The 27,374-nt window shown below is 51.0% G+C and overlaps 3 protein-coding genes across 6 annotated transcripts in view; 2 read left to right on the top strand and 1 right to left on the bottom strand.

Annotated features, from left to right (window-relative positions):
- The first annotated feature begins 870 nt into the window (after positions 1-870).
- On the top strand, positions 871-6,052 carry LOC131208437 (protein glass-like). Its single transcript, XM_058201189.1, has 5 exons — positions 871-987; positions 2,813-2,946; positions 4,070-4,192; positions 4,275-5,645; positions 5,748-6,052. The coding sequence occupies exons 1-5, from the start codon at positions 886-888 to the stop codon at positions 5,818-5,820; spliced, it is 1,803 nt and encodes a 600-aa protein (XP_058057172.1). The 5' UTR covers positions 871-885; the 3' UTR covers positions 5,821-6,052.
- A 674-nt stretch (positions 6,053-6,726) lies between these two features.
- On the bottom strand, positions 6,727-9,619 carry LOC131208436 (E3 ubiquitin-protein transferase MAEA). Its single transcript, XM_058201188.1, has 3 exons — positions 9,344-9,619; positions 8,092-9,065; positions 6,727-8,015 (listed from the first exon to the last, which is right to left on the bottom strand). Exons 1-3 carry the CDS (start codon positions 9,380-9,382, stop codon positions 7,844-7,846), a joined length of 1,185 nt encoding a protein of 394 aa, XP_058057171.1. The 5' UTR covers positions 9,383-9,619; the 3' UTR covers positions 6,727-7,843.
- Positions 9,620-11,198: 1,579 nt separating this feature from the next.
- The window catches only part of LOC131208434 (C-terminal-binding protein), a 34,714-nt gene continuing 18,538 nt past the window's right edge, over positions 11,199-27,374 (top strand). For all 4 annotated transcript variants that reach the window (XM_058201185.1, XM_058201186.1, XM_058201184.1 and 1 more), the window contains exon 1: positions 11,199-11,320. The gene's annotated coding sequence lies outside the window, so the exon portion shown is untranslated. The remainder of the gene's footprint in view (positions 11,321-27,374) is intronic.

The raw sequence follows: 27,374 nt of genomic DNA, 5'->3' as shown, positions 1-27,374 counted from the left end.
TTGCAAGCAGGGAAATGCATTTACGCACGCCGTGTGGGACTCACCCTCGCTGCTCGCTCCTTCAAGGGATACTCAATTGGCGTGTTGTGGGTTCTGGTGTTGCCGATAGTTTTAAAAACATTCCTTGGGCAGTGGAGAGTTTACTTCATTTCTTATCTTGTACAGTTGCGATTCGTTGATTAGGGGATCCGCTGTTATTAAACAAATAATGAAATAATTTGAGTTCAAAAGAGATGTACGCATGTACATTTCAAAAAGCTCTGTCCGAATAGTATCTTTGAAAACCGTTATTCCTACATACTTCATTAAGTTGCCTAAATAAAGTCGATTTTGTTTAAATTCTACCAAATCTTTAGATATTGGAACAAAGTGGCGGGGAGAGCATTCGCATGGTAGTGCTATTCTCATTAACCGACGATTCAATTTATCTAGTTTTCTGTCCTCTATCGGTAAAATCTCACTACCATTTCCCTTCATGACATTTTGCAACAATTTGGCCATGATACCTGTGTGTAGTAGGTGCTCTTCGTCGCCTTTTCGGAAGTCCTGTACCATGTCTAGCAAAGCCGATCGGATTGGGACCATCCTCCGCGTAAATAAAGGATGGAGCAGGCCAAGCACAGACGGAAATGTCATGCTGCCCGTTCGCAAACGGTGTTTCCGATTCCGTTCCATTTCCGAAACGGATGTTGCCTTGGAAAACAGGGGAAACGACGATTTCCCCATCTTTTCTCCCAGCAATATGGCGGCCACCAAAAGGATGCACGTGCGCAGCAAACATTTCGACTGTTTCGTACAATGATTGCCCGAAATAATGATGAAAAAGTGCTAACCGTATTCGTATCCTTTTTTCCAGAGTTCAATCAATTACACGAAGGTGGAGCCATGTACATTTCGTGTGGGAGTACGGACAGTGCTCCCATGGAGCCGGAAACGGGATACGTCCCGAACAATCCCCTCTTCGGTATGCCGCTCGACAGCCCACAGGTAAGTTCTGGTGGCTTCCCATTTTCCCTCAAACATTTCTGAACCCGAAAGATGCTGCCGAAGGACGAAGGACGAATCCCGCGTCCCATCCATCCGCTAATGGGGCGGTAATTTCGCTTTCACACCGACCGAGTTGCACTCGGCAACTACGTCCTGAGTTTCCAGGAATTTCACGTTACAGCATCCGCTGGCCACCGAATGCCAGCGCCGTCATCTCCGGTAGTTGTTCGGCAGTTGTGCGCGGTTACGCTTCGCTTCTTCGGTGGTACCGGTTCACAGTTAACATTTGGCAGTCATTTTGCAACAAAAGCAGCCGCCATTTTGTGGTCCTTTAACATCCAGGGCAACGGAAAAGAATTGCACCGGAAGTGTGGTGGTGATTGCCAAGTGAGGACAGTTTCTGGTATGAGGATCAAAGAAGTGTGTTCTTTTGCTATTCGCTGAGTCAGTAGAGTTATGTAGTACTTCTTATTTGATTAGCATTCGCTGTGCGTTTTCCACACCAACGTTGACACAATAGTTATTGTATTTAAAGGTGTCCAGGTGGAATGTCATCTAGTTGAATAATGAATGCTACATTGAATTGAAAACAAAGTTTTAAGCTCCAGCATCGGCAATATCGGCAATGTCGGCTAACAAAAATAGTTTTGGCATTAAATCGTTTAATTTGTACTGATTTTGTTCTACTCGAATTACGAGTGTAGCAATCGAGTGTGACAAGTTACGAAAATCATCTAGAGGCAATTTTTACGGAATGTCAGGCCCAACTTCCAAATCCGTAACATCACACTAAGCCCACAGCATAAAGTACATAGAAATCGTGTCAAATTTGGCATGTTGGGCGTCTGTTCCGCCGACGGTTCTTATGCAACGGCAAATATTGTGCAAGGTGCACCAGGTCCTTCACTATGGATCGATCGACCTTACATCATTGAGTGCTAGGCCACGGGACCACCGGAACCTAATAGACTAAGCGAACGGAGCAAACCCCGATGCTCACCGATTTACAGATTTAGCTAAATAACATCGCTTGAAGAATACGAATCATCGGTCACCGAATCGGTTCGTGTTTGCCACGATTATCAAACACCTCAACCAGGCCACGTCACGATGTGCACACATATGGTGCTGGCCGATCGCCGCTTCACGTGTGACGATGTGCCCTTTTTGTATCGTTTCGCTGTTTCGCCTAATGGGATTATATTTGTTGTCGAATCCGGTGATTGGAGTTCTCGGGAAATCTTTCGAACTGCTGGAATGGCACCGAAACTTGGCCGGCACAACGGCGCCGGAACGTGCACAGTGCGTCAGTTGGTCTCATAACCGTCGGCAGATTACGGAAACGTTCTACTGACTAAATTATGACATTGTTTGCGAGCAATGCCGGCACGCAAGTTGGTGTCTGGTTCGGCGAACTACAATTTGACCGTCGGCCGTCGGTAAACCAATGCAATGCTGAAGATGGGACTTGGGCAACGGCGGGAAGAATATTTGCCATATTCTTAGGGATCCTGAATTGCACGATACGATTGCACTTCAAAAAATTATCGTATTTACTAAAAGTTTGAATATATTGAATGCATTGAGGAATGAAAAACACCCAAATTCTTCTCAAAGTTAACTTCACTCACCTATTCACGATTTGCTTCGAAAGCGTATGCCCATTCACAACTTACCGGTCACCCTGCCCGGATCATTCACGACACGGGCACGGGGTTGGGAGCTGCTGTCTTGCCGGGCAGCCCAACTTTGATGCTGCAGAAGCTGAGAACTGGGGGTCTGTCGCTGGCTCACTGGCTTTCCGTCTGTCCCTCCGTCTTTCTAGGAATGTCCATCGTCCTGTGGTGGTAGTGGCTGTACCAGCTGTCAGGAGAGCGCGGCATCATTACCCCTGGCGGGACTGCACGGATCGGATTTCAGCGATTGCGGAAACTGTCTGGACCACAGCGGCGTACTGAGGTAAGGAATTGATGAGATGAATATGTTGGAGACGGCAGCAAAGGCAAAAGAAAAACAAGGTACAACATAAATAAACCGCACGCAAACACAGCCGGGTCCCCCCATGGGACATGGGAAACAACCTGGGCCGCCAATTCAGACCAACCTAGACATAAGGGCAGCCGTCCATTAATAAAGCCGGGCTCAGGAACCGGATAGAGTTGGAGTGATCGAAAAGTGCAGCACCTTGCTGCCATTCGTCAAACGAACGAATAGCGAACTTTAACAGCGCCAAGAACGCGAAAGACGCCACTTCGAATCGCAAACGACCGAAACCGCGGAACAGAACCACTTTTGGGAAACGCAAAGAGGAAAACCTCACACATCCTGCGCCAAAAACCACAACTGCTTCTTGTATTGTTGTGGCCCGCTTGTGCGGAGCGAATGCACAATGAATTTCGAGGCGACTACAAAATATCTGCCGTGGTTTTTGGCGGCAGCGTGTGAACGCTTCTGTCCCCACACAGCGTGTTCACAACGTTTCACGTTCGTCGGATGCGTTCGGTGGATCGTAGTTTCGCATTAATGATCTGCCTTGTCTCGTTCGTTCAGCATCCACCGTCCCGGTGGACACGGGTCCGCCAAGCGGCCCACGGTGGACACGGGTTGTGATTATGTTACTGGCAGTTGATGTAAACCGATCGGCATGCGAATTCAGCGGAATGAATGAACCTTTTCCTCTGGCCCAGCTAGCGCAACAATCTCGGCCTCTCTCATGTGGGTCTGTGAATGGGGCCAAACTTCCTTCATATACCAGAGTACTGCAAAGAAAAATAAGTCTATCAAAGAAACAGCAGTTATTTTTATACTGCTCGACTGATTGCTTACTGATGCTTCACTGATTGATAAGAGTATTAAAAAGACAAACGTTTTTTAAAGAACTTAAAACCATTGCTGATTTTGCTCGTTCGTAATAAATCTGCGGATATCAGTTAATACCACTCCAAAAGGTTGTTTGTGTGACGGAAAAATCGAGCGACGGCTTTCTATTTGCGATCAAGTGATCATTCGTATTCAACACCAACCATCGACGTAACAAGTAGTGATCGACTGACCTCACAATAAATCCCCTTTTCCTGTACAGCTCCCAAAACGCTCTCGGAGGCTACTGGAACGAGGATATGAGTACATTTTCCGGACTTCCGCCCCTGGATATTGATCCACTTCCGAGCTTGTTTCCCTTCTCACCGTGCGGTGCATCCTACAAGTAAGTAAGGGCAGGACAAATTGGTGCCAAATTGGGGCAAAGCTTATCTCCGGGTATCCTTTCTCACCGCACCCGCTAACAGCAGACCGGAGCGGCCCACGCACGACGTAGCGGATGTGCTGCTGTCGCTGAAGCACGCCGTCCTGAAGCAGAGTCCGGATCCGCAGCCAATCGGGCAGGGTTCGGCCAACTTTGCGCCACCACAAGCGTCCCTCTCGTACACGGTCCACCCGCAGATGCTGCTATCTCCGGCCGGCCACCATGGGCACAACTCGCACTCGCACTACAACCAGCTGCAGTCGCAGTCAGGGTCGTACGCGACCAATTACTACGATTCGTCCTGCGCACAACACGCGGCCCCGATGTACCCCAGCATGAGCGTCAACGTAAGCATGAACATGACGATGCACGGGTACGGTGCGGAAGCCTCGGTGCCGATGCAGTGCTCCCAAATGCAGTGGGGAGCCCAGAATGCGTCCTCTTCCGTTAACGTGCTCTATCCGCCGCTGCTCAGCCCGGTGCCCTATCCCGCCACAACCTACTCCTTCACGGCCGACTTCCGACCGCAGAGCCAATCAGCGGCAGTGGCCACTTCGGCATTGTCCCCGTCCCTCGAATCGCAATCGCGCAGCTCAAGTCAGGCTTCACAAAAGCAACAGCAACATCCGACACATCAGCAACAACAGCCGCAGCAGCTGGCACAGTCGCAGTCGCAGCAGCAGCAGCAACAGCATCAACAGTATTATCACCATGGCCATGGCCACCATGGCTACCATCATGCGCACCATCATCATCACCATTCGCAATCGGCCACCGCCGCAGCGGTCGCGTCCATTGATTGTACGCCGCCCAAGAACAGCACGCCGCCGGAATTTCCCCTCGACCAGTCGCCCGCCGACACAACGGTGGCCGTGGCAGCGGCGGCGGCAGCGGCCGCAGCTCTCAAGATGAAGGCGGAAAGTGTACGCTCGCTCGGGCTCGGTTACCTTGCGGAGTCAGCCAACAACGGCGGCCATCTGGAGGACGACGATGAGGAAGAAGTGGCCAGTGGTAGTGGCAGCGAGGAGGCACCCGGCGGCGACAGCAAGCCCAATCTGTGCCGACTGTGTGGCAAAACGTATGCCAGGCCAAGCACACTCAAGACGCACCTGCGGACTCACTCCGGCGAGCGGCCGTACCGGTGCCCGGACTGCAACAAAAGCTTCTCGCAGGCGGCCAACCTGACCGCACACGTTCGCACGCACACGGGCCAAAAACCGTTCCGGTGTCCGATTTGTGATAGGCGCTTCTCGCAAAGCTCCAGTGTTACGACGCACATGCGAACTCACTCCGGCGAGCGGCCATACCGGTGCCGGGCGTGCAAGAAAGCGTTCTCCGACAGCTCCACGCTCACGAAACATCTGCGGATTCACAGCGGAGAAAAGCCGTACCAGTGCAAGCTGTGTCTGCTCAGGTAGCTGGCATCGGTGCCTTGGCACTACTAGAAAGAATCCAGATTAGTCAACAATGCTCCCCTGGATTGGGATACTAACCTTTTTGTGTTAATCTTTCGCAGATTTTCTCAGTCGGGCAACCTGAACCGGCACATGCGTGTCCATGGTAACAACGGGCAAGCGCTGATTGCTTGACACCAGAAAGCCTCGCAGTTACCGTCAAACTCGGCCGGAACTCATGCCACCAGCATCCTTCAACAACACGCTGTCCCGTCGCATTATCCCCGCCATCATCACCACCATCAGCCGCAGCAGGCTTATCATCATCATCATCATCAGCTGCAGCAGCATCAGCAACAACATTCGCGAAGCTTCTTGCACCAGCATGCGTCACAGCAGCACCACCACCAGACCACGGCCCAGACGGTGGCGGAATCCGTTTCGTCGGGCCATTTGGCTCACTCGGCAGCAGCGGCCGCCCAGTACTTTTACAGTCGGGATACTAACGGTTTCCACCACTACAACCACTACAATCGCGCCAGTACATCGGTTTCAGCCGCCATTTCGGCGGCTGCTTCCGCCGGAGTTACGGGCAGCGCTGTGGCGCACCATGGCTTCCCGGCCGGTGCTACTAACGCCGAAAATTTGGCGCTGTTTGGAAGAAATGGGTTTGTTAACATATTTTAAGCGGCCGCTGCTTGGCAACACTTTCGAAACGGCAACAACACTGAGTACTTCTAGTCAACCCGAGCCAGTCCCGAAGAGCCCGCTAATTGGTTGGTAGCTTAACCGGCGCCGAGATGAATCAATCTCCTTTACTAGAAGAAGAACAAACGCATACTTACTCTACATGGTACTTGGTAAACGCTCATTCTTAGGATTATCTGTGCTCGTGGCCGGGCTGCCAGTTTAACATACGTAACAATTGAAGCAACTACAAATCAACTAAACGATGCTACAAAACAAACACAATCTCGCCAAACAATGTCTCTCTGCGTGAGGTGAGATTTGCTGTCGAACAAAGATTACTATAGAATAGATCGTAAATAAATAAAATCATGTACAAAATGATCGTGCCTTGCGTTTGTTTGTTTACCACCGTTTACCCGAAGCACGGGGAGCAAAATACATCGTGAACCAAAGCATGGCTGGCCACCACTCTAACGCACGCTGTTGTAAGAAATGATTTCATTTCATTTTATTTTAAATATAGCAAACGAAATTTCAATCTTAATATCGCATTATTTTCCGTCAATACTCTTGAATGTTGGCCTTGGCCCGCGCTTTCGTAAGAATGTTTCATGCAAAATTAATCGTTTTTTTATATATTCGCGCACTGTACGATGATTTCGTATCCGCTCTTCGCTGATTATATGTCTGCCGCAGCAAAAATTGCTTCATGTCGGTGCGAATCCGCTGTCCGGTTTGATTTGACTTATCATATCTATCGCCTACTCTACATGTCTTCGCTTAGCTCTATTATTATTCCGCATGCATGTGGACAATAGGGGTATCTGTATATTTTGTTTTGTATTCGTCCGCTTTCCTATCTAATGCGATTCCCGGCCAAGCAGATTTCTCAACTGTCGTTTCGGATTCTTACTTCGCATTCCGTACTCGCGAAAGCTTCCAGCCATTCAGTTGGTTCTGGAGACAAGTATAAAAAGTAAATAATAATTTTACATGACTAACGGTTATGGTCACGTAACGCACATCTTTTGCTTTGTGTGAACCACCGGGGATGAGATTGAAATGAAAATTAAAATTTTTCTCCTACAAAGAATCTTCCACTGGCGAATCCTTTAGCGCCGCTTGTTTTAAATGGCAAACTTAACCCTAAGAAAAGGTGTGTTTAAATGTTTTAAGAAATAGACAAAAAGTTACTTCTACCTTTCAGCTGAACTATCAAACGTTTGCGAAAAATACAATCAATCACAACAAGCAATAATCTCAAAACAGCAAACCATAAAATAAAAGCCACGTAAACTTAGAAGCTGTGACCGGATTGTGAAAAGAATGGTGAACTTCTGTGAAAAAACAACCGACAATTGGGAAGCTAAACAGCAAAACCGACGGCGTGTTCGTGAGAGGTATTGCGGAATTTTGAGACGGGAACAGTCCTACCACGGGGACTACCACCGCCGGAAGGTTGTCGAAGCCGAGGCCGAATGAGAATGTGGGTTGTTCATCATAGCGTTGCTTGCCACGCGTAAAGCTACTACATAACGAAGACTTTCTCGATCTTTGGCGCACGGAACGATTCGTTCGTTTTCGGGCAAACGAGAACGTCGTTTTCGCGCCGCATCTGTTCGATCGCCTGCTGGCCAAAGATCTGCCCATTCGGCAGCATCATCGGTAGGTTGTGTTCGTTCAGCGGTTTGCCTGTAATTCTGTGGAACGAGAAGCCGGTTGAAAATGGCGACAAATCGAAAGAGCGCAGCGCAATTGCGCTCCCTCCCTCATTACCTGCAAATCAGTCGACTCTGGGCACAGTGTGAGAAGGGCAGGTTCTCGGCAATCTCGTTCACGTTCTCCTGGCACACGGGACAGTTCATGTTTTTCGAGGTGTACGAGTAGCACTGCGGTGTCTTCAGGGCCGATATGCCGGCCTGTACGGCCACGCTCAGCACCGACTGGGACGGCAGCTGAAACAGGCGATAGTTTTCGAGGCGGAAGTGCAGCACCAGGTCGTGCCAGCGCTGCGGATCGAACAGTGTCTTGTACGGTTCGACCTCCGTGTTCACCTGAAAAGCGAGCAGTGCCATGCACTGGCGGATCTCCTTCAGCTGTTCGTGTTCGAACGCCGGAAAGTACTTCTGTGCGTGGCGCACCGCCACCAGCCGCTTGTCTTCGCGGATCAGCTCGACAAACTCCTGCACGCGCAGCTGGAACTCGATGGTGGAATTGATCTTCTTCAGCTTCGACTTGTTGTCGTTGCACCAGGCGATGCACTTGGCCGTGCAATGGTTCACCAGGTCGCGCTCCACCTCGCGCGTGACTTGGAAAATGTCCAAATTGGTCAGATCCCGGATGCCGCTACGTTCGGCCAACCGTTCGGCAGTATCGTAGTAGCCGAGACGCAGAAAGTGTTCGACGATCATGCGATCGAGCCGGATCTTCTTCCACTGGCTCGTTGCGGCGGCCTGCAGCTCCAGCGTGGTGGCGTCCACCGGTGGGTTCACGTTCTGCTTCAGGTGCTCCAGCCGACGTTTGCACACGTACCCGGCCGACAGCTCCTCCGAAATGCTTTCCTCGGCCTTGCGCTTCAGCACCTGCAGGCGTTCGACCACCCCACCCAGCAAGCGCGAGATCTCCGAGCTGGCCGTGCCCTCCGACAGGCCCTTCTCCAGCTCCGAGGCAACGTTCTGTATCTGGCTCAGCTCACGGTCGAGCGTTTTTTGTGCGATACGAAAACGCTTGTTCAGTATTTCGTACGGTACCTGGAGACGGACAGACGGTTGATAAGAGTGACACACCAGCGATCGTAAGATGAATTTTCTTATCACTTTTAGCGATTACATGTAAACAACTGGCTGGACGAGCATAGGAATCAAAGGTGGCTGACCATTGAAAGCAATGAAAAGGCAATGACACGGAATCCGAGCCATTTTGTTTCAGGGGGGTGCGTGAAGAAAAGTCTGAGGGTCCATCTTGCTTCTCGGCGACGATTTTGCGTCGCAAATAGGTCGGAAGAATGAGCAACGCTTGGCCAACTTACCTTTAACGATGGATGCTCCATTGCTTTGATTTCGGCCATTTAGGCAACTGCGACACAATTTGAGATTTACAGAGTCAGCGAAGAAAATAAAACAAAGAAAAAGAAAACTCCACTTCTCAGCTGAAATTTCGCAGGAAAGCGAAACGAGACTTTGTTATTGGTTTCTGCTAGCAGGTGCAACTGAAATTGCATTCTAGATGCACTCGCGTAACTGACTGGCCTGTCTCACAAAAGCTCAGCTGCAATTATCGTAGCACCAAAATGGTTGTGGTTGGGACGAACGATAAAATATGACGATTCTGAAGATGAAAACTTGTTTTGATTGTGCCCATATGACTGACAACCGTTACCGAGCGTTACGCCAAGTGACAGCGTTACGCTGCGAAGAAAGCTCCACTGGACGTTGAACCGGTACCGGTTCGCTGGTGAATCGGCAAAACGAGCGAAAATGCCGAACCGGTACGTTCCTTTTCTTTGTTTTTTCTTCGTTTTGGAAAAGGAAGATTTCGATTAATGGAAGATTTTAAAAAGGAAGAAAATAATGGAATTCTTATTATTTGGAATTATTATTTAGAAATAATAAACAGTAATATTTAAACCAACATTTATTTTTATTCAAAACCTTGGTTTTGAATAAAAATCGTGCGTGTAAGCTTGATTTCGAGCAGTTTAGTTTCGAGAATTTACTTATGCGTATTTATGTGAATTAATTTATGAATTGCTTGATTACCGGTAAACATAAAGCATTAAAGGATTTGCGCAACGCAAATACGCAAAGTAACGGCCGATTTATATAAGCGAGCGAGTTCGAAGAGTTCGCCCCTTGGCGAAAAGGCGAAATAGAGGCAAACTTGAATTTGAATTTGCCATAGCAAACTGACAGCATGAGATTAGTCGCAAGTAGAAGTTTTTTGTGGTCGGATGTTTTTATGTTTTTGTCTTTTCCAATGTCGAATTACAACAACTAATTCATTTTCATGGTGTCTTAAGATGCCATCGGCATAAAATTTATCAAGAGGCCCGCATTGCATGCTGAGGATCCAAGATATGTGCGAACCTGTACGAATGTAGAAAGGCATTTGCTTCATTAGTCAAGGCAACCAACCAAAAGATTTGTAAAGCAGCCTTGGTTTGGGCGAGGAAGCAGACGAAGGCGAAAAATGTATTGGTTTTGGATTTTATGCGGGTCGCCAAGCAGAAAATTGCTAATTTACCCGTCCATTCTCCTGCAAGTGGAGGATGAAATTCAAGACTTTTTGATGGAGGAGGAGTACGAGTACTCAGAGGTGGAGAGGTCGTACCGCCAAATCCAAATCGAATCAATACTGCCCTGCATGACTATGGGGGATTATTTAGCATTGAATATGACGCCAATGGCAAGGTCGAGCAGTTGGTAAGACAAACGGCAAAATACTTCATGGAAAACAAGAAGCCCAAAAGAAGCAAGCCTCTTCTGGGCAAAAGAGCTAATGGGAAAATATCTGAAAAACGATACGCGCTTAATTTATCGACGTGATCGGGAGAAACGGTTAATGGCGTTAATGGGTAACAATGTGAACATAAGACCAACGCAATCATGTTTTGTACCCGCGTGGTAGAGAAGAAAAGTAGACAGTAAGTATGAAAGTTAGTTAGTGGTTATTTGTATTTTATTCTTACTTTATTTGCAGTAGCGAAATTGTGCCGAAGCTTACGGTGGTTTCGAGCGAAACCGAGCGAAAATGGCGAACCGGTTCGGTTGCCAACCGTGCGTGCCAGGGCTGCCACCATGACGGAGCCCCACGAACCGAGCGAGCTTTGAGCTTTCCGTTAGTGAACAGACAGACGATGCGACGCGACCATTTTCGCAGGACGCGTTACTTTTTCCTCCATCGAAAAATTGGAAATCCAACAGGAAAATCGGTGCAAATCTGCTCATTAGTTCTATCGGCGTGCAAATGATGTCGTTCACCAGCTCGTTCCGGTGCTAGATGCAGTGTAAGTGGCCCAGTTTTTGCCGTTTGCTGGCCGCCGCCGTTGTGGGATCGGTTTGCCGTGCTTTTGCCGTTGACCTCCGCCAGTTTACTTCGTGCCGGAGTTGGGCGCCGGATTTACACATCCCGCCCGCCAGTGTGCATGTGATGGCAGCAGCCTCCATTCGGCGAAGGTGGAAGGCACGCTCCGGGCGGCCGGCAGGGCGACAGTCAGTGTAAAGGAGCACCCAAAAGCGGCTGCAAAACGGTGTGCAGTGTGTGAACGAGTCATTCGCAACCTGACCGTACCAAACTGTGAGATACTTTAACGGGACGCGCGCGGCGTCGGTCCGAGCGGAGGGCCTAATTTGGGGTTTCTGCGCCGTGGACCAGCGAGAAGCCGGCGGCGGCGGATCATTGTGGCCGGCACTGCGACCGGCGCGGAATACACACCGAAACCGGAGGAACCACATTTCGTATGGTAAACGCGCGCGCGTTCCACTGGCCACCAAAGTGCGTGCGAGCGTGTCTCTGTGTGTGTGGTCGTGTCCTCGCGTGTGTGTGCCTGTACGTGTGCCTGTGTGTGTGCCGCGGTTAATGCGCTGAATACGGCCAAAAAGCAGCGGAAAGAGAAGTGAAATAAAAATAAAAACGCCTTTTCCGTCGGCTTTGTACTCTCTCTCTCTCTCTTTCTTCCTTTTCTCTCTTGCTCGCCCGCTCTGTCTCTCTCTCTCTCTCTCTCTCTCTCTTTCTCTGTTGAAGTGTGTGGTACCGTTTACCGTGTTAGAGGAGAATGCGGGTGCGGTGCAAAGGTGTGCGGCCATGATGGCGGTGAGGATGGAGGATGCTGCGACGGAGTGCCCGATTGAGTCGACCATTTCAAATATTCTACTATCCTCTCATCGCCGTCGGTGCGCCTTCGTCCCGGACGATCCCCGCACGAAAACAAGCGAAACAGGCGAATTCGTTTTACATTTTTCCTGTTCCTCTTTTCCTCGTTGCACACACCGTTTGGAACGGTGTGCTACGCTTCCCGGGTTGCGTGTGTGAATGTGTGTGTCGGGATGAGCATGTGGCGGGTGCGTGTTGTGAAAGGACAACGGGAGAGAGTGCCACTGAACGCTCCGTTTGCCTGCCCATCACCTCTTCTTGGCGCGCGCTATCGCTATTGGATGCAATTTGGTTGCTATTACAGCCTCCGATGATCGTAGGAGGCTTGGAAGAGTCCCTTCGAGGGGTCAGGCTGGCCGAAACAATGGCGCACAGTCTACTAAATCAATAAAATAGCGCTTTATTAAATTCCCAGTCGGTGGGGTCTCTGTAGTAGCTTTCGCGTGCCCTCTCTCTCTCTCTCTCACTCACTCTCGGCTGGCTTCAGTGGGTAGAAACAAACATCAGGCAAGGCAAGGTCAATTACGCCGCCGACGTTGGCGACACTGCGGCCAGCGACATACGCACTATGCTTTCAACATACGAGAGAGGAGGTCCCATACAAAGCACGAATTCGTCTGCAGCCCAATGATGGCCCCGGGTGGTGGTGGTGCAGTGAGTGCGCGGGAACGAGACATCATTTGCGGTTACATTTGTTTGAAAGGAAGCCGATGCGCCAGTGCACCGCTCCGCTTCCAAGCAACCCTTGGCGAACGTGGTTTAAAGCGCACCACCCGAGGAATGAAGTCGCCGGTCACACAAAAGGACGCACAGCACACCAAGGTCGTCGGAAGGGGGACGTAGAGCGAAGATGACTGCAACTCTCTGCATCATCGTTATGGATTACGGGAAGAATGCGAGGGAACGGCGTTTCTGCGGGCAACAATGTACACGAGATGGCGAGGCAACAACATCGCCCGAGACCCGCGCATCCGGACACAGCGACGTAGGTCCCGCACGCCCCCGAAGTACGGAAGAGTGAGGACAATTGGTGGTAAGTTTCTTTTGTGTTGCCCTCTGTTTCAATCTCATTTAACAATGGTGCGCTCTTCTGGTGCATATTTGTTCAAGTTTGCAGCGCTGAACTGTCCCGGGACCAGCCCGGCTTCTTTCGCGTGTGCGGCCCACGAAGATCCTCCGATGATGGCCGGCACGCAAATAAGGTGTGCTTACTCGAATGCGACGACGCGGTGGCCACTACTCGCGGGTCGGCTATATACGTTGGTCTTTTTTCTGCCACGAACCGACAGCGCGTCGGTTTCCCCGTCGTTAGTTGGATCGCACTGCTCTTCGCTGTTAACGGTGAAGCCCCCGCGACGACGACGATTGATGAGTGTGGCGGTGTCGGCAGAGTCAAGGCCACACTACACCACCACCACTTGCGACCCGCTGTCGGGCTCCCGGCGTTCGTTCGAAGGTCACGCAAACTTGGAAACGGCTAACGCCGAAAAGGACCGCCGCCGCCATGCACCGGTTTTTAGCTTCGTTCGAGTTGGCATTCCGCGCCATCTACTACGCCATAATGGTGTAATGGCGAGCGGCGGAGCATCACCCATGCTTTGTTTCCGTCCCGTACTGGGTGGCTGACGGTGCGCGACTTTCATCGTGCGAACCCGGATGTGACTTTTCCTATGTCTCTGACCAAATGGCATGCTTTTTTCGGGTTGCTCCGTTGTGCGTATATATCTCCGATGCTAATCGCCCGCCAGAGACAATGGGTGGGTTACGTGTACCTCATTTATGGATTTGGAACGACGACGGAACGCGCGCCACGCCGGTAGCGAACTTTCTTTGGCCGGCGGCCGGTGGGGCAACAAAAAATAGCCTGTCAATCTCGGTTCTTCAGACCACCGCCATTACGTTTTTGGCGCGGGCTACGTGTGTGCCATTCCGACGGGGTATAATAACACTGAGCGGTCAACAATTTCCGTGATAGACGGGGATAACACATTTTCGATTCGTTGACCAGTCTGAGGGGAGTCTCAAAAGCCTGTTAATTCTTTTCTTTTACGGTTGATTGATCTTATTGCATTTGTTGAATGCATTTGTGTTTTAGGTGACTTTCACATTCTCGCACACTCCCTGTAACTTACTTCTCGGGAGCAGACGCAAAATATGATCCATTGAACAGCCCAACATCAATTTTGGGGCCACTAGTGCCGGCAATTATTGACCGCACTCTCTGTCTGTCAGGCGACCGAAAGGCGGAGCGCGCACTCTTCGATGAGTAATAAAATGTGAACTTGGATTTGATTTTTTTTGTGCTGAACAACTCCACGGTTATGAGAGTCCAAGCGAACGAGCGAGCCCACGCGTGAAGTTCGTAATAAAAAAACGCCGCGGTCGACGGAGGGAAACGGCGGCGTGTAAAAGGGTGACTCGGAGGGAAGCGCGCGCGAAGAACTCGAACGACGTTGTGTAAAAAATAGCGTCGTTCTTTAACTTTTCCTTTTCGTCGTCGCCGCCTTCTTCGCGCGCCCGCGTGTGTGCGTGTCTTTGCTCCTATTCCTTTCGCTCTCCTGGGTCCTTCCCGTGCGTGTGATGGGTTACTTTGCTTTTATTTCTGGCCTTTTATCTTCCCATTTCTCTTTCTCCTTCTGTTCTGTCGTTCGGTGCGCGCCGTTGCCGCCTGTCTGGTGTCTGGTGCTCCCGCCTCTTAACCCACTTACTCTCAACCCTCGCCTCCATCCGTCCATCCGTCGGCATCATCCGGTTTTTCCCTGCCCTTCTGTGTCTCTTGCCGGTTTTTGCCTTTCGTATTCCACTCTCGTTCCGTCTATTCCATCACGCTCCATGTCCCTCTCTTTCCCTGTCTCTCTCTCTGTCGTTCCCAGTCGTGGCATGCTTTATCTTTTTCTGCGGTCGCTCGATCGGTCTCGGGGTCAACCCAATCCCCGGAGTCCTCGTAACCCCTCGCGTCGAGTTTATATTGTAGGCGATTTATTTTCTTCATCCCCCCCCACACCGCCCGCCACCAGCTGGTGATCTTTCATTATGCCCCACGCCCTCCGGAGAGGGCTTACCGCGGATCATCCCTGGCCAGCGTTTCCTGATCGTTTCGCTTCTCCTTGGTCGCTGGCCACTGTTGGTTCGCTGTCCGGTCCCAATCCGTTTGGTCGCCGAACGGCGCGGGGCACGAGAGAAAGAGAGAGAGAGAGGGGGGGATGTGGGGGGGTGCTTTTGCCAAACGCGCGCGCGCGCGCACCTCTTTTGCGCCGCGCTGTCGTCGTTGCGGTTGCGGCTTCTTTTTTCTCTTCTGCCCGCCGCTTGCGCTTAAAGTGATGAAAAGAAGCAATCCATTTCTTCTCCCCCCGTCTGGCTGTGTGTGTGTTGCGTCGTGCCCTTCCCTCAAGCGCGGTCATCGAGTCTAAAGAGAGAAAGAGGGAGAGACACGTCCAAAGTCAAACGCGGACGGGCGCGCATAATTTTATGCATACGCGCGCGCTTCGTTCCGTCTTCCTCTTCGTTTGCATTCGCTTGCCGCGTTTTAGGTGGTTTCTGACCCCGCACACGGAGCGCGGGTGGTGGACGGGGTGCTTTGCCTGCTGGACGCTCCCTCCCTCCCGCCATTTTGCTGGCGGGCCTGTTGCCATTAGCACGGTTTGGGTTTGGGAGGACCCCTTTTTATGGAGCAGCACCCCTCGTCTCGCTCTAGCCCTTCGGCTTGGTTCAGTACCTGCTGTTTGCGGGTCTATGTTCCTTGCCTTAATTTCGACGTTCCTGTTGCTCTGTCGGTTGTGGCTCTGTTAGAGACGGGGGATCAGATCCGGCCATCGACCGACGTCACTCGCCGGGCGCAGCATGCTCCTCTTGATGAGCATAGCAACGAGAGAAAGAAGTGTCTGCGGAAAAGACGTGAAAGAGAGAGAGAGAGAGCAGACAAACGTAACGTCGAATCAAGGCAGGCTTCTGATCTCATGCTTTATGTTTTGCATTTGGAGAGCAACTACCACCTAATGGCGGGAAAAAATGACTGGCTGTGCGCGGTTGCTTTCTATAGAGCAACGCAGGAACACTACATTTGCCTGGATGTTGTATGTGGATGGTGGAATTGAATGTCTTCGTCGTCGTTGCCATCCGAACGGTAGCGATTGGAATCATCCAAACAGGAGAACTGTCAAATCGCTACCCCAAAGCAAACATATAAACACGGTAACGGTTTGACGTTTATACTAATGCGACCCACTACTCCGATTGGGATGCTTCGAACTTACTGTGCACAGAATTCTTTCACCTCCATTAAGGAAATCTAATACTCTGCTGAATAGAGGGGTACGATTCGTAATTCTGGTGCGTACGATTCGTAACGTTTGTTTTGGGTCAAACATGAACAAGTGAAAATAAATTTGCGCATAATCTCTCTACCCTGTTTATTACCCAGAGATTCAAACGAAGCAGGCGACGGCGTTCGCGAATGAGAATGGTGGCTTAAAATGCAAATCATTATGAATGTACCCTCTTTGGAACATCATTTTGTTGGTGTTTTTCGTTTCAGCTCAGTGGTGGAAGGCAATGAGCATAAAATATTGAAGTCCATTTTAGCGAGAGAGCGCCTCGACGAGAATTGGCCAGCGACCCAGCGAGAGCGAGAAGGCTTGAGGAAGAAGATGCCAGGAGATGAACAACTATCAACACAGACCAAGCCAAAACACGCGGCGCTGAGAGCCGCATGCTGCCGCGTGAGCAAAGTGGAAAACTGTGAAAAGCACGGATTTAAAGAGTGAGAAGGGGGGGGCAGCATTACTGGACAAAAAACGGTCTCTGGTGGGATGGCCCACCCCTCGGGAGTTTGGGGTCGGTCGGTTCGCGCCGAGTTTTCGATGGTCCGGAAAAAGTTGCATAAAATGTAGGCCGATGGTTGGGGTAGTGTACGGTTCAACGAGATGTTATGTGTGACTTGCGTGTGCGCGTTGCAGTCGGTGATCGATTTTAAAGATTTGGTTCTGTGCCACTCTCTACAATCGACCGACGACACGGACAATGCAGGATGTGCGAGTTTGTGTGTTTAATGGCTGCGTTCTGCCTCGCTTCAGCAAATGCATCGCTTGCTTTGGTCGGTGGTGGATAGACAGATTTTTGGCATGTCTTCCGAATGTTGGTGCCAAACAAAAATCAACATTCATTTCGAAATCCCGACAACGGGGTGGTTTAATCAAAGATGTGCAAACCTCTGCAAAACAATTTGATAATTCAATGTGCCAACGCAATGAAATGCGCTCCCGTTCGGAATGTGAATGGAACCATCACCACCGTGGTCCCCGGGAAATGGATATTGATTTTTGCGCCCTCCTCGGAAGCTTGTACCACCCGATCGATCGTTGATTTATTCATAATCGCGCACTGTTCGGTTGACGGTTCGGAATGGTAATGGAATGTAGCAGCAAAAGGGACCCCCGTGGCGCTCTCGGGCTTCTTCTGCAGTTGGTAACAGTTTGGTAGGGCTTTCGAGCAGACACACAGGCAGAGGTGCGGACAAATTGCAAATGAAGAAACCACCAAGAGAAAACGGGAATGTTCTTAGGTTTCCGGTTCGTGCACTCTGGTGGCGAGGGCACAGCATAAATACATAGACAAGTGAAGACAAACCACTGACGCGCCTCGAACGTTGGCGTTATTGCTTTTTAATGATTCACGGCGAGATTGTATTTCCATGTTGAAACCACTTTCGCCCGATTCCGATATTCTGTCCTAGCTTCTTCGCCCAAACAACAGCGACGATATGATGGTCCATTAGCTCTGTGCGCTCTCGGCTCCTCTACTCTTTGCGAGGGGACCTGTGCGGCCTTAGTATCCGAGGAATGGAGGGCCCAGCGGATGATGTCCCGTCGCCCATCATCCCATCTCCAGTCCTTCGACCGCGGGGACTCGTGGCGGTGGCTGCTGTTTGCGCAATAATTAAAATTATTGATCTACTTGCAAATTGTTTCGGCTTTTGTCTGCGCGCCGGTCGCTCGTCCTGTTTGTCCGTCCGCCGCGGGTTTGCAACACAAAACGAGGCATCGCATCCCCAACTGGGCCGCGCTGTGTGCCGGTGACCGTTTGCTGCGAGTGGCAGGTCCTCCTTCTGGCCATTATTGTGTCAGATTCTCATCCCGTGCCGTTTCCGGTGCCCATATTTTGGGACAATGCGCCTGTCTGTGACATATCATCAGCAGCAGGCAGTGGGGTAGCGGTGGGGGGCTCCTCATGATGGGTCCTCTCTATCGGGTTCATCGTCGGCCATCGATCGGTGGAATCCATTTTGAACAGGTTGGAAAAAAGGCAAGAAAAAAGACAAAAGACACGAACTGGACAATATTCATATTTTTTGGTCCTTTCAGGCGCGGCGTCCTATTTCTCGACTACTGTTGGGCCCCCATAGGCAGGAGCTGTAAGCTGCTACACGACATTCGGAATTTCAACGTCACGGCGTCGGTTCCATCCCAGGGCCTGGGATTGAGACAATCATACAAACAATTTCGTCGCAAATAGGATGCAGGATGTGGACTGATTGAGTCACACATACACACACTAACACAGTCTGCTCTGTCGTAGGCTCCGTGCAGTTTTGCTTCGCCAGCAAAAACCGGCCCCGAACTATCTATGGCAGCCATTATTCGGAACAGATCGAATTTCTCTCCAGTCCAAGAGGGATCCAGACCGACCGATGGACGAGTTGCTGCTGCTGCAATCTGGTCAGATTAATTGGATTAAAACCCGGTCGAATGGTGATAGAGCCCCAGGCGGCGCGAGAGAGAGAGCTGGAATGTGCAATGGATGTAATTGCACTGGCGCTCGTGTCATTCCGGCTTCCCCCCCAGCTCATATCCGATTGCGCTCTGATGACGTTGTATCATCTTCCGCGGGGGCGCCAACGGACGGGGGAGGACGGCCGGAAAATCGATTATTTTTCGGTCGATGGTGTACGGATTGCCCGGTGCACTGTGACTGGCCGGTGGTGTATCTCCACAAAATTCCAACGACCTGTGCGCACAGATGGCGCACACCACAGCTCTGGCTTCTCGATGCCTGGTTTAATATTTCAGAATGCAACTGTAGGACGACTGAAACGGGGATAGCATTATTGGGGGATGCTGTCTCACTCCGGGAACCTAGTTTTCCTATTGATGACCGGGGGTGTTACTTTGTCCGCCTTGGCGAACGATTTATTGACGAAGGAACAGCGCTCGGTCTCAGGTTCCAGTCGTTCCGGACGGATGCGCCCCCGGTCTATTTCTCAACCCGCAACCCTTTGTCTGTGGCAGCGTGTCTTTTAAAGGCGAGCGACATAGTTGCGCGCGCCATCACAATGAAAAATGCATTCACACTCTTTAAGAAACCATGAGCCCCGCACGCCATCGATCCGCGCCGGGTCCGGTGGGAAAAAGGCTCTCATCGTGTGTCGGTAGTTGCCGGTGGTGGTCTCTTCTCTGCCCTTCTTATCAGTGCTTCTTTCGCGCACGTATCACCGTTCGCCATCGTCGTCATCATCATCATCATCATCATCATCAAGAAAGCTTAGCGCTACGCGCGTATGGCGGGCGCAATAATGACAGTGACGGTTGTTTAACTGTCGGTCGGAGCCGACTCTCGAGAAGGTTCTCTGGTGCTGCTGCTTCGGTTGCATCCCCACGTCGTCGTCATCGCCAGTGTGTACCGAGCGAGTGTGCCTGTGTGACTCCGTTATCTTCCGAATCGGTTGCCATTGCCACCCATCCGGGGGTGCGGGTGACCGTCTTACGCCCGCCTCTCTCGCTTCACGGGAGCTCTTGTTGTCCACCGTTTTTCCATTGTTTGCGCTGGTTTCACCTTTTGCGATGCTATTTCGGGAGCGCCCCAAATAGCAACAATTAATACAAATGTACAAACATCGGCGAATACACCCCCCACCCATGCGCAGATAAATCATACGATCCACCCTATGTCTAACGCTAACTAGGCGATAATGACGTGAGGTGCCCTTTGGCAATGTCCGGTCTGACTTGGAATGGAGTAGGGCTCAAAAACAAAAAACAAATTGAAGAGGAAGAAAAGCACGCGCAGAGCAGCATCGCGACACAACGCGGAACCGAAACACGACCGGTCGTCGGTGGGGTTATTTTTCTCACAGATTGTATGTGCAGATGCCTAACGAACGACCGACCGACCGTTTCGGCGAGACGCGCTTTAAAACCGGTCAGTAGCCGCCAGCCAGCCAAACGCCGCCAATTGACGGAAGCGCAAAGGTTGCCAGCAGCCGCAACAATCCGCAGCACAGCACAGCATGCCATGGAAGAGGGAGCGAAACGGCGCACAGCGCTTCTCTTCTCGCGCTGGGTGGATTGGAAAATAACGATTTATAAATAAATTCCAATTTTACCAACGTGGCCCCGCGCGCGCGCGCGCGCACAAGAAGCGCGGGGCCTCTCTCGGAGGGGGGTCACGTGGTGGAGGACACATGAAAAGTGCACTCGCCGCGTGCCGCCCGCCTGCCTGCGTGTCGCGTTTTTCGACGGCAGTCACGAAAATTCCTCCATTTTCCAGCCGCGGGTCGGCGGCGGCGCTCTCTCGGTGGAGGGTATTTACAGGTTAAATTTAGGTCGATTTTATGCGCGGCCAGCCTTGCTGTATGAGTGTGGTCGGAGAAACCGGAATGTGTAATAATATTTGAGCGCGCGTGAATTGATGTGTGGTTGGTGCGCCGCCAGACGCGAGGTGAGCGCGCGCAAAATGCATCTCCTTCGTCAACGACGGCGGCGGCGGCGGGGTTGGTGTGGAACTGCGCTGTGCGCCGCGTACGGTTACTTTATTAGCTTGGGGTGAATGTGTGCCCCCCACCCTCCCCTCTCCCAAGTGTCCCATGTGAATTCTCGTTCCGCGCGCACCCGTCTCGATCCGCGCGCTCCGAGAGAGAGAGAGAGACGAACCGGGTGAGAGAACCGGTTTTCGGGTTCTGGGCCGGGCGGGTGAGAGCTGCGTGCGCCGCCGCCACGGGAGAGGACACGAAGGAAAAAGGTTTGAAATGTGAACCCCCCCCACCCCGTGCGCCAACGATGATGATGATGATGATGATGATAGCTGATCCTCTCTGTGCGGCGCGATGCACTGAACCGGAATTGGCAACAGAGGCGCAGTCAGGTTTCGATGCGTTTGCTGAGATTCTGTGGCGCAGGCTGCTACTGCATTCTGGCAAGGCGTTCTGAGACTGTTGCGGTCGGAATTTACTGCATGGAACTGTCTGAACTGGCGGCCCCACGGGAGCCGCGAGCATCATTCGACGACGGCAACATCCGTGTCATATTCAGCATGTTATTTATGTAGTGAAATTTTTTTTGTTTTAATACATTAGTTAGTAACGATTTGAGATAGTTGAAAAAGTTACATGCTGTTACGTCAGGCGAATACGTGGAGGGTTGTTGTTCTTTTTGGCGCTTGAAATCATGTCTTTCGAATGTGTTACACGAGCGTCCTTCTGGTCGTCTGTTAATTCGGGCGAAACAAAACAATCACAAACTTTTCTCTTCTTCAAATCATTACGCACTTTTTACACTCTTCAGCCAACATCCTTACAGTGAAATTTCCATTAACATCCACCTCAATCAACACACAATTCTGAATGTTTTCAGTCTTGCCGATGTCCACTCCTTTCATCGTCTTCCAAGTCCTAAACGCGATTCTCTTAAATTCGTTTATATCACACAAAAACTCTTGCTCTACTCTCTTTTGGAGGTGACAAAGTTTCGCTTGATGCCGTCCGGTAGCTAACGCGTGTCTAACATCACTCTTACCAAGTCAAACAAGAGCTTCTGCGTGATGCTTGAATTTCCCCCATTTTTATTTGCCTCCACTCCGAGGTTCCCGAAAGGCGGGAAGGCCACCAGGATCGAGAAACCCGTTTCTTGCTCATACGCGCGAGTGTTGATGGTGAGAGACCCCTTTGGTGAAAGGTCGCGCGCGCTTCTTTCGGTGCGAGTTAGTGCTCCTTAATAAAGCAAAAAAAAGTCGCCGAAACAAGGCGTACGGTTCTGTCCCGTCTCGTCCCGGGCCGTAGCTCATCTCAAAATCTCTACCAGCAAGCATCAGGAAGCCCCGGGTAACGGGCCGTGCTGCGTTCAGCGAGCGGCACCTTCCTTCTCTACGCTTTTTCACATGGCGCGAAACTGGTGAAGCAGCAAGTTGTCCGTCCGCTTATCAGTGGGAAAGTGGGTTTTGTGCACTTGTTGTGTTTACCCATCATCATCATCATCGGCCGCGCGTGTGGTTTGCGCGAGGATTTTTGCCGGTGGACACTGCATTGCAATCACCCACGGGGAGCGGCGGCGGTCTTATCGCCGCGCCGCGGGTTTGGCTGGTTCCGGGCTGGCCGTGTTCGGGCACGCACCTTACGACATCACCATCACCACGTGGACGCACACAGACAGACGGACCTCGCGCGGGCTTGACACTTGCACCAATTATCGAGAGTTAGGTCCCGTTGCTGGCACGACGGGCGCGCTCTCGCTCCTTCGCTCTCTTGCTCTCAAAATGGCCGCCAGAAAGATGGCCGCGCGCTGCTGATCTCCGGCGCCGGGGTTTTTCGCCTTTGTTCCCGGACCTGTGAGGCACTCGGGTTGGGTTGGGGCCATTGTTATCACTTTTAGTCACCGCGTGAGACGTGGCTGTGATGATGCGGCGCGTTCCGGGTAGTGATAAAGATAAACAAACACGGTTTGGGGATGGGGAGATCGCCGGGGGGAGGGGCTTGGTTGGGAGCTGTGTTACCGTTAACGCGCGCTGTCGATCGAGACAGGCGTGTTGAGTCGGCGTCGGCTGCTGCCTTTCGGTCGAGAAAGCTCGAGCTTTGCCGGCAAGTTCGTTAAGAAGCAATTAAAAACATAAACATCAACACAACGATAATATCTCAAGCGCGGTGTTTTTTTATTATTATTTTTTAGCAAACGATTCGTGACCAACTAGCGTCTGTCTGGCTCGATCGTGACTTTTATGATAAGTGAGCAAAACCCCCCCCACAAAGGAGCAGTCTGAAGGACGGTTTCACTCTTTTTCGTATGCTAATCGGAATGGCGGCATTGCGAACACTGTGGAGTTGTGTTACACAGTGTGTGGGGCTTTTTGTAACCCACGAAGGTGTTGCGTATAACAAGAATTTCAAAAAAAGGATGAATCAACCACGCGCGGGTCTGGGTAAAGTGATCGATCGATCGAACCTCTCCGATGACTGACGTCGCCATCGATACATCATTTCAAAAAATTGCGCTCCCGGTGCCTCCATCGGTGCAGGGGGGTTCCCCAGGCGACACACGTTTTTGGCCAACAAAATTTAAAAAGAAAACAAGAAAACAAGGTCAACTGCGCCCACGCGTACGCGGTCGAAAGTTGTCTTCGAAAAAAGGCGGTTTTTGTTGTTGTTGGACGGACTCCGACAATCCGACAATAATTTTATTTTGAACGCGGCGCAGCTTTAGTGAGGGGTGCAGCTTTTCAGCGAACCCTGCTTCAACCCGCACCTTCTGCGTTTGCAATGCTCTGCCCATTACTCTGTGGATGTGGATGGCGAGCCGCGTGGGGTGGCCGTCGCTCCACACAGGTGATTTATTAGGTTCCAAGTCCGTCTCGCACCGTCTCAAAAGCTGTGCGCGCTGGATGTGCTAAAGACCCAGGCCCACTTGGATGGCAGTAAAAGGAGAGCGTAATGTGCGATGGGTAACTGTGACAACCGTCTTAATGGTACACGGTGCGATGAACCGATGAAGAAGTGGAAGAGTAACAAGCAATCCCGCCTAGCATCCCTTCTCCCATTCCCTGGGGGACCGTTGTTGAGGAACGCACCTTCATTTTCCCGGTTCTTTTTTTTGCTTCGTTCGTCTCTCCATCTTTTTATGTGTCACCCTTGGGGTCGCGCGCGCCACGTGGGCGGCCTGAACCGCGAACGGCAACGCGACTTTTGAAGGCCCCCGCCGCAGCACACGACTCGGACTCTCCGCGTCCAATCCAAGAGCTGCTGCTGCAGGGGCTACCGTGCCAAAAGCGCACGAACCAAAGAGAAAAGATGGCGCCCACACCGTCACGCACACGGCCGGTGGACGGGAGGATTGCAGAATATCTTGTGGCACCGATTGGTGGTGCCTTTGCTTCTCCTTACCCACTCGCGCCCGCTCTTGTGGTGGAAAGGAAGCCACAGCAAGGCGAGTGGCTCTTCAGCAAATCAAAGCACACACTGCGTTGGGTTTTTTGTGTGCGTTTTCATGTCCGCTGTTCAACTTTTCGCTTTCGTGCACTCCAAAAAAGGCCCACACACTCCAAAAAGCGGTGCCGCCGCCAACGGCGAAGAAGGCTCTCTCGGCCATTGCTGTGGCAAACCGGGCCGGGGCCTGGTGGGAGAGTGAGTAACGCCTGGAGATTGGCCTTGCCCTGGCGGGGTCTGGTTTTTTTACGGTTACTGTCGCGCGTCGCGCAGCGCCACCACACAACCCCTTTTCTCCACCGCCGGGGGCTCCACACGGAATAGCACAGCCCACGGGTTTATGATGGAGCTTACCGGCTTCGTGTTGTTGCCCGGCCTGGTCGTCGTATCGTCTCTCTGCGTTCACGAATGCGGCGTGCGGCGTTTTTTTTTACAATTCATCGCACCCCCCGGACCACGGACGGAGACCGCCGCCATCAATCTGGCTTCCTTTTCCAATTCAGGAGAGAGCCCCCCCTGAGCGGCCCAAATGGCGCCCCCGGTCTTGTTGTTGTTGTTGTTGTTGGCTTTACACAACCACAACTGGTCACGGCGGCGACGACGACGGCAACGGTGGGAGTTCTTGCCGGAGTTCTTCTGGAACCGATAATAATAAAACAAAAAGAAAACCAGAAAGAAGGGGCACCCCTTTCGATGAGAGACTTCGTTTTTGTTTTATTAACCCGTCACCCGCGGCGCTGTCTGCAGTTAGCGCGCGCGCTCTCTTTCTCTCTCTCTCTTTCTCTCGCTGTCACTGTCACTCGCTCGGTGTGTTTGTTGCTGTCACATATCAGTCGGTGGCTGCTCGCTTTTATGATGTATTGTTGTTATTGTTTTGCGCTAATATTGTTGCTTGTTTCACTCCAGTCCCGCCCCGTGCCGTGTCCTGGTGACGTGGAACTCGTTCTTCGTTTCGCCCCGTTTTTTTTTTGTGGATCTTTGTTTCTGCTCTGTCTTGGTTGAGGTCTTTTTCGTTCTCCGCTGCTCCGCTTTTCTTGCCGCTTGTTTCGTTCCCGGTTGCCCGGTTTGTTGAGCTTTCGGGATCATGGTTCGTTGGTGTTCTTTCTGTGTTTTCTCGTTGTTTCGTTGTGTTGGTTTTTGTTTCAACCCATTTTCGTACGCGCTTTCGTTCGTTTTTGCCGCCACAGAATCGGTCGTTTGTATTAATCATCACTTTTTTTTCTCTCTTTTCTGTTGGTTGTTTGATTTTCATTTAACTTTTTTTTGTCGTTACCTTTTTAGATCGGACCTCGGATCATTGGGGTTTGGTTTTACCACTGTGTCGGGGTTTTCTTTCTCCTTAAATCGTGCAACAAGATTATTGAGACGATGTTTAACCATTTTTGAATCTGTTTTTGCGTTTTAGGAAAAGGTTAATCATTTCCCCGAATCAGAAAGGTTATTCTGCCGAATGCCATAGCAAAAATGAGGCACACAGAGAAGCACCCCCAAAAAAAGGGTTAGGATCTCGCGCAGCTCCTCACTGCGCGAAGATTGGTTGGATTGGAGCAGAAAAAGGATTGCCAAATTTGGTAACAGAACAACGAAAACTAATTATTTAGGTTGCATTAAAGTTAAACAGCCTTCGCTGAGCCGTTGTTTGTGCGTCACGTTGTGCATTGTTTGCCCCCTTAGCGCGGGGCGCATAAAGCCCTAGGTGACGACGATCATCCGTCTTCTGCCAACCGGCACGCCTCTCGCCAGCCGTCCGTGCTCGGTCATCCCCTTGACCTTGGGGTGGCGATGCCGTTGGTGGTGGCCAATCGAGTTTACGATTGCACGTTTACGACATTGCCACTAGGAGGCTCTTCAGTACCACCACACTCTCTCTGGCCGCTGCACGTTTTTGTTGATGGCGGTTCGTGTGTTTCAACAACACACGACACCGCACGACGATGACATGTCGCCGATGTTTCCGTTCGCCTTCCCCGTTCCACTTCCGTTTCCCCTTCTCGGTTGGCATCGACTGAAAGCGAAAAAAATAATTGAAATGGCTGCGCGCCTCATTGAGGGTGTTTATTTTTGTGCGAGGATTTATTTTTGCAACAAATGGCCACCACCATCACCTGCGCCACCGGCTGCCGCGTCAGCGTCACTTTGTGTCCGCAGTGCCTCAGTTGAACGACTTTTAATGGGCGAAGTTCTTTCTCACCATCTCGACTGCATAGCGACGCCCGTCCGTTGCTATGTTGCAGGAGAATAATCAATGTTCCGGCGGTTGGTCTATCCAATTATCTAGTTGCATCCCACGTGTCGTGATTGTCGTGATGTTGGATACTCATTTTTATCGCTGTTTTTTTAAATAAATGATGTCAAATTGTGGAACCCGTCGGCTATTGCAAGCTTTGAAGAAGGACTGCGTTTTATCTATTAAGTGGTTTTTCTATTTGTTAACTCGGGATCAGCATCAGGGGGAAGTTAAGACAGTTTCGTTGAGACCGAAGCAAATAGTAGTCAAACAGTGCAAGGAACGTAACAAGACAGTGCAGGGTGCATAGCAAGCTGTGAACAGTTTTGGACAGCTTTGTGCCACCGTTTTTGCCTATTTTGCAGTGAATAAGGATCAGGTGGGATTTTTCTTCAGATATTTTGTTTGAACTTGCTTTTAAGGAATTTTCCAATCTCGGTCTCGGTCTCGGGATTCTCGGTCTTCGACGAAATGTCGAAGACTTATTTACATAGCTTTTCTTTATTAAAAGGAAAACACCAATAAACACAATATCAGCTCTCTCGCGGTCACCATCAAGAAAATGAAGCCAATAGGAAAAGGACCCCCTGGTGGTGGCTCCTGGTAGGAGAGTCACTCAGTCTGCTGGTTGACGAAATCTAACTAACGGTCCCGGAATGTGCGACACGAGCCCCGGCGTCGGCGAACACGCGCTCTGGTGTGCATCATTCGGCTATGATGCTAATAAAATGCTGTCAAACATTGTTGTGCTGCTGCCGCCGGGAGTTGTTTAACGATGCT

This window comes from Anopheles bellator, chromosome 2, assembly GCF_943735745.2.
Source record: "Anopheles bellator chromosome 2, idAnoBellAS_SP24_06.2, whole genome shotgun sequence".
NCBI lineage: Eukaryota > Metazoa > Arthropoda > Insecta > Diptera > Culicidae > Anopheles > Anopheles bellator.
Note: the sequence above shows the minus strand (reverse complement) of the source record. Positions and strands in the feature narration are given on the sequence as shown.